Here is a 7,508-nt window from a genome sequence, read left to right as displayed (position 1 = left end):
TGTTACTTTTTAAACGACTGATGACAAATAAAACCAAAACATAACATTATGAATGATTTAAAAGAAAAAAATATTTGAAGTAATAGTTGAACACTAAACGTGCAGTTTACCCTAGGATCTATTTATAACTTTTGATTGGAATTAACCCTAAACCATGATGAGTCGAGATATACATCTTGATGGGAAGAGTTGTCGTGATGGTGATTGATATACTATAGCTTCCAAGTTGTCGTGATGGTGATTGATATACTATAGCTTCCAAGTTGCAATATCATATTGTTTAAGGTAAAAGAAATGGTGATGAGATTTTTGGTATAAAAAGAAAGAAAATATACTGCAGTGCAGAGATGAGTAAAAGCATTATGTGTATATGGGTAGATGTGAAGAATCTAAGAAAGCCCTATTTGAGGTTTGGAGTTTGAAGAATGAAGTAGATGCAGGTGGCAGTGGGGGGAATCAAACAGCTTTTTCTCATGATAAAAGGAGACTGTTGTGGTCAACTGAAATTAAGTCAAGGGTTTATTAGTGTAATGAACCGGAGCTGTAATTTTGCTGCGTGATTTGAAGACAGCCGCTGATGAACATGTACTATGAACCACTGTTTGCTTGCACCCATGTTATTGTTATAAAAAAAAGAATAATATATTGCTTCTTGATTCCTGGGTCTAACTAAAACACCAGGCCGCCAGGATTGATTCCCAACTTCAAAGTTATTGTGAAGATGATCGGCGGCGAAGGTGACCGCCGGTAATATCAAGTCAGAAACAAGGTTTTCATCATCTTCAGTTTGAATAGGTTTAGCTTCAGCTAAATATACACGGCTTAGTGATTAACAAACCAACTTGCTAATCACCTATCTAACCATCTTTTAACTGTTTTTGGACCGAGTCTAGTTCTGTCTTGACTGGGATATGAAAAATAAATTTGTGTGGAATAATGTGCATACGAGAATGAATAAATTAGTTGTTGAAATTTCTAAAGATTAGTGGGGAGGAGACATCAGCCAGCAAAGGGATGGAATCAAAGAATTAGAAAGTGGGTTAGTTAATTGTGAGTGGGTATGTATAATATATGTATTGATATAATTCTTTTAAGGGTAAACTATACGATTGACCACTCAACTATTTAGCCCTTTTACTTTAGCCATCGATCTTTCAATTTTTCAATTAGACCACTTAATTAATTATATTCAATTAAGTCACTAGTCGTTAATGGTTAACGGAAATATTGATGTGGCAGTTAAGAAAATTGGCATAATTCTACATTTAGTATTTGATGTTTATATATCCTATCAATTTGGTCCTAATTTAAATTTAATTTAATAAATAAATTGTTCAATCAATAACGGGCACGCATGATCATAACACATATCAACACCTAATTTGAAAAAAAATCAAAGTACAAAGAAAAATATTAATAAGGGTTGTGTGGACCTGAACCTGGGCATTGAGGATGGAATAACAACATCAATACAACTGGGGTATCTTCACCATTTGAGTTAGGAAACGCACAATAATATATATATATATATATAGTTAATTACCAAATGTAAATTTAAAATATGTATATTTTTTAAAATAAATTTTATATTTTTTTACATTTATAATTTAATGATTACATATAATTTTAAATTGAGTATTTTTAATTTAATAATTAATTTTATTATTTATTAAGTATAAAATGTATAATTTTTTTATTGTTTATTAAATATAATTTTATTTTTTATTAAATATATATATTTTATATTTTCTTTCAGGTTATCAATTGTGACACAAATAAATAAATAATTACAATTTGAGTACATTTAATCTATTTTTTATTTTTATAATGTTATTAAATAGTCGATATTTTAATATTATGGAGAGCTATATAATCATTTAATAAAAAAATAAAAATATACAATATTTTTATACATTTAATATTTAATAAAAATAAAATTATTAATTAAATTAAAAATACTCAATTTAAAATTATGTATAGTCACTAAATTATAAATGTAAAAGGAAAAAAGAAGATATCCAATTTAGTTTAAAAATATACACATTTTAAATTTTTGAGGTAGCCCAGTAGTATTAGTGTTGTTCTCCCATCATTGTTTGAATTTCTTCCAACCAAGATAGTAAATTTATTAAATTAAATTTAAATTAGGACCAAATTGATAGGATATATATAAACATGAAGGACTAAATGTAGAATTGTGTCAATTTTTTAACTGTCACATCAGCATTTCCGTTCACCATTAACAGCTAGTGGCTTAATTGAGCACAATTAAATACTTAAGTGGTATGACTGATAAAATTGAAAGATCGATGACAAAAGTAAAAGGGCTAAATAGTTGAATGGTCAATTGTATGATTTACCCTTCTTTTAATAGTTTAAGATAATTAAAACACAATATTTTTTTAGAATTTTCTTGAACAAGTCGAATTAAGAATGTTTAAGAATATCAATATTCTATTTCACTGATGAGACTTTTATAAGTTTACATATATAACTTATCGACAACGTGCGCACATCCTACACATACAATTGCTGATCTCTAAGAAAATAATATTCCTTTTTACTAATTATAGATAAAATTATAAAATATCTATACATAAAAATCATTAATAACATGTTTAATGTAATATATATAGAAGTAAATAAGTAATGAACTCAGTTAGACTCATCACTATAAAGAGTGAGCATGTGTTGAAGAAGTTTGACCTTAGGCAGGATCACATCAGTATATTACTTTTAATTTACTGCCATTTTCCGAGTCAAATTATGACTTTGATTTTTTAATATGCTTAAGTTTGGGATTTAACCTATGTACAAATATTTCTGTTTGAAAAGAAATCTTTATATATTAATTTTACATAATATCATCTCGCTACTCTTGTAATATTTTAAGGGTAAAGTATAGTAATGGTCACTGAACTTTTTTAAAGTTTTCATTTAGGTCTCCTAACTTTTAAAACTTGCAATATAGTCCCCAAATATTTAATCCGTTTACAATATGATCCCTGACCGTTACACTATCGTTAGTAGTTTGCAATATGGTCACTGAACTTTTTAGGCACTTGCATTTAGGTCCCCTAACTTTTAAAACTTGCAACACAGTCCTTAATTTCATTCTAAAGTCCAAATTTCTTTTTTATCTCGAATTTCCTTTTTCGCTTTCTCTTCTCATTTACATCGCAACTTTTCAGTCGGGGATGCATGAGAAATTCTAATATAACTTTGAATTATGTGGAGGTGTTGACTTTGAATAAGGGTCCATTGAGAGAAGACCCGACCAAGGGACTATCGAGACCATCAATGATTCAAGGTGTAATGTTAGATACATGTCATCTCAGGTGAAGCATAGATGTTCGATGAAATGCTTGTGAGAAAAAAATGGGGTTAGAAATGTAGAGTTGACAAATACTACTAAGATGAACTAAGTATCATTGTTGAAAGTCGCCAACAAAGCTGAAATTATTTTGTATAAATGACATAATTTATTTGTTTAATCCTTGTGGTTAAATATTTTCCAACAGATGATCAAATATAATGAAATCCCAAACAACAAATTCACCTCTCAGTCTCTTTCGCTCACATGCACTCTCGTTTGGTTTTTGTTCTTCAATTTTCCGCCATGTAAAATTGTAAAACCAAGCAGTGCTCTGTCTTTCAGCTTTTTATTTACAAAAAAAGTGGAGGAAGAATTGCTGGAATGCAACACTGATTGTGTTTATTTCTTAGCCTCTCCCCTCACTTGCAAGAAGGTATTTATTTTCTCTTTTGGGCTATCCGGAAGTAAATTTTTCCTCTTCCGCACTTTCCTATTTTCAGCTCGCATTATATGTTTTTTGTTGAAATTTTTAAGTTTCTGGAACTGCATGTCAATGATCTGGATATTCAGTATTAGTTTTGAACCGAAACCATCTAATTTTCTTTCTTTCTTCTTAATCAAAACTTTTAGTCCTCCTTATTAAATATATCCAGTCTATTAGAATAGATGTGAAATAGGGCCCTAGGCTAATTCGTTTAAATTGTTGGTTTATGATTAGGGTTTTTGTTGCATTCGATTACTGTAACATATATAGATGATGATGTATTTTCTGGGGGTTTTATTTACTAACAAGATGATTCCAGAACAGAACATGGTTTATACAGAACATACTGATAGTGGCGGCTTTTTCTCTGTTTTTTGAGTGCTTTATGCAGAACATGGTTGGTGGATGGTAACAGGATTGCAACAAAAATCAGGAGTGCATCTGATCCTGAAAGGGCTACATGGAAAAGCAACCCTACCAGATCTTGTCCTAATTTCCATCATACCATTGACAATAGGGATGTATAAGTTCCTTTTTCGTTTGCTTTATGTTATATGCTTTCGGTACCTAAAAGACATCAGCTGAGCAAGCTTATATCGGTCTGTGCTGATTGAGTTTATATTAGTTGCCCCAGGCCTTTCTCGAGGTTCTTATGGCTAGCTTGACATGATCTAAGCAATAAAATGAAATGTTAAATTGCCATGCCTTAGACTGCTACTTTATAGAAGCTAAGATTAAGTTTTTTTATATGGAATCCGAAGTAGGTCATCCGCATATCTCTTCCGTCAGTCAGACTAGGTACTCTGTTTTGCAAATACTTGCACTACTTTATCTTGGCAAATCCTAATCTCAGCTGAGCAAAATTGTCTTACAACTATCTATATCTATATAGCTATTTACTTGCAATGTGGTTTGTGTCTAGTATTAGATGTCTAGATTTATTACTAGTATACCAATTATATTCAATGAAAAGTTGGAGATATTGTGGATTATAACTGTTTTGACAATCATAAGTCCAATTATTAGTGTTTTCATGGACGTGTAGCGAAACTCGTGATGTTCTGATTTCACTGTTAAAGTGATAATTTTCTTGCTCGACTTACTAATAACCATAAATATTATGATATTGGTTAATGTTCATAACCATGAACAGTAGGGAGTTAATACATCTAATGTACTCAGAAACTAAAGGTGTGTTTCTATGTGAATCAAGAATGGCCAGGGCTACCTTGAGGTGTCAAATTTGATCCATCTGATCAGGAGATCATATGGCATTTACTTACAAAAGTTGGTGTGGAAGATTCAAAACCCCATCCGTTCATTAACGAGTTCATTCCAACCATTGAAAATGATGATGGTATCTGTTATACACGTCCCCAAAAAATTACCAGGTTGGTAAGGGTTAATGGTTTTCCCTGCTCTTTTATTTAAGCATCTTTTTTTACTAGCATTAATTCGAAAAATTGAAACTTTAGGGGTTAGGGAAGATGGAAGTGTGTCTCACTTCTTTCATCGAGCTATCAAAGCTTACAATACTGGAACACGGAAACGTCGAAAGATCCATCGTGATGATTTTAGTGATGTCCGCTGGCATAAGACTGGTAGGACAAAACCAGTGGTGTTGGATGGTGTTCAAAGAGGATGCAAGAAGATTATGGTTCTCTATATTACCCAGGCCAAAGGTGGAAAAGCGGAGAAGACTAATTGGGTGATGCACCAATATCATCTAGGAACTGAGGAGGATGAAAAAGACGGGGAGTACGTTATTTCTAAAATATTTCATCAGCAGCCACAGCAACAAACCAAACAGGGTGATAAAACTGAGCCGGATTTACCTGAAATGACTGATACAATGACTGTTAAAGTAGATCCTGTGACACCCAAGCCTGTGACACCTAAGCCTGTGACACCTGACCCTCCACGGACAGGGAGGCAATGCCATGAACATGACCAAGGACAGGACTATACAGTTTCTTACATCAACCCCGCTGCTCAGGTAATATCTTGTTCTTGTTTTCCTAGCTATGGGCCTTGGAATCATCCATGGACTGCTTTTTATCTACTTGAAGCAGTAGGATTATATTTCAGACTATATCTCTGCATTTACCTTTCCTCAGTCGAGAAGCTTATGTCAGTGCTTTGGCATTATTTCTATTTCCCTGTAATATAGAAAAATTGTTTGTTAGGAGATTGCCGTGTGACAAATTGTGGTTATTAATGCATTCATGTGCTCTGTTATGTAAGTGGCCGTATTGAAAGAGGTTCTGATGTTCTCTTTCTCTCAGGAATTTTCAGCAAAGCATCCTACAATGCAGTATGTTGAAGATGAAGTTCAAACTGAATGTGAAAATTCCAGTCACGATGAGCTACCTGGTCAAGAAAACCATGCTAACCAGATGTTAGATAATGATGGTAATAATGATAACGATAATCATGCCGATGAAGATTCAAAATGGTGGGATGGTGAATCGCAGTTCTTGTTGGATTCACAGCAGCTAGTGGAAGGGCTCTCTCTTTGCGATGAGCTCCTTCAGAGCCAGTCACCAAAGAGGGATGTTAATGGTAATGATGGGATACCAGACAGTAATCCCCGTCTTTCCGATTATGGTCATCTTGGAGCAGAACATCTCAAGAAGGATCTGGAGGAGTGTCAAAACCTTGAAGGTGATAACCCAACAAACATAGAACTCGATACACCACACGAGTTCCACCTGAGTCAGCTTGTACGTTATATCCTTTCCTAACTTGTTCTACTATTTTGTCAATATATCCTTGTTATAATGAACTTGTTAACTGCTATTGTAGGACTTTGCATCACAGGATAGCTATATTGCTTGGGGTTGGAGAAAGGTAACTGACTAAATACATGTCATGAATCATGGAGAAGCACGTTGTAGAATATTTTGCGAAAACTTTACCTTATCAATCTTTTTATTATTTTGGGGCTATTTCGACTGTAAATTTGGGTGGGAAGGTTGAATCATGTTTAGTGACGGTCGAGATCCTCGACCTTGTGGAGGTTGCTTTTCCTAGAACTTGAATGCGACCCTTCTGTTTCAGCTACGGATCGAAGACATTGTTACTAATGATGTTGGTCTGGTTTATAAATCGCTAATGAGTTTGCTTCTAGTAAATGCTGATTCCTTTGCTTTATAAATGCAGAACATGCAGCTGACTTATTGTTGGCCGAATGAACTATTTCGAACATCACCAGTAAAACCAGAAAACAAATGTTAAATTCCGCTCTGGCATTAGTAAAACCAGAGGACTATTTAGCAGAATGCACGGCAAACATTGGGCAACGGGAGGAACATCCATGCATGCATCCATACATACTTACATGCATACATAACCAATATTTGTGCAACAGAGAAAATTCCTCATGTCTTGATTGTTTGGTGGGAGATTGTCATGGCAATTTGAATTCAATTCCGCGTGGACCCTATTCAATCAATAGGGGAAGTCACGATCAACCAAGGCCGATAAGGTATCATCTAACACTATCTGAGTGACAGGTTCATGAACCTGTCGAGCTTTACAGATCATATATGAAAGTTGGATTGAAAATGGCTTAGAGAAGAGACCACCATGCCTGCCTACTGAAAGGTCCCCAAGTGAACTTATTTCATTGTTCTTTAGGGAGCATGAATGCTTTTGTGAAAGCTAGATTATAACATGAATTTGAACTTCTAATTGATCACGAATTCG

At 33.7% G+C, this 7,508-nt stretch overlaps 1 protein-coding gene across 1 annotated transcript; it reads left to right on the top strand.

The window, feature by feature from the left end:
- The first annotated feature begins 5,067 nt into the window (after window positions 1-5,067).
- On the top strand, window positions 5,068-6,751 carry LOC120181132 (SUPPRESSOR OF GAMMA RESPONSE 1-like). Its single transcript, XM_039186329.1, has 4 exons — window positions 5,068-5,191; window positions 5,276-5,796; window positions 6,086-6,523; window positions 6,606-6,751. Exons 1-4 carry the CDS (start codon window positions 5,149-5,151, stop codon window positions 6,660-6,662), a joined length of 1,059 nt encoding a protein of 352 aa, XP_039042260.1. The 5' UTR covers window positions 5,068-5,148; the 3' UTR covers window positions 6,663-6,751.
- Window positions 6,752-7,508: the final 757 nt, after the last annotated feature.

This window comes from Hibiscus syriacus, unplaced genomic scaffold, assembly GCF_006381635.1.
Source record: "Hibiscus syriacus cultivar Baekdansim isolate YM2019G1 unplaced genomic scaffold, ASM638163v2 tig00112517_pilon, whole genome shotgun sequence".
NCBI lineage: Eukaryota > Viridiplantae > Streptophyta > Magnoliopsida > Malvales > Malvaceae > Hibiscus > Hibiscus syriacus.
Note: the sequence above shows the minus strand (reverse complement) of the source record. Positions and strands in the feature narration are given on the sequence as shown.

Excerpts from the sequence above, each read along its gene's own strand:
- LOC120181132 (XM_039186329.1), top strand. The coding sequence starts at position 5,149 with ATGATGATGGTATCTGTTATACACGTCCCCAAAAAATTACCAG. Across the intron at positions 5,192-5,275 it reads CGTCCCCAAAAAATTACCAG|GGGTTAGGGAAGATGGAAGT; the intron begins GTTGGTAAGGGT and ends TTGAAACTTTAG. Across the intron at positions 5,797-6,085 it reads ACATCAACCCCGCTGCTCAG|GAATTTTCAGCAAAGCATCC; the intron begins GTAATATCTTGT and ends TCTTTCTCTCAG.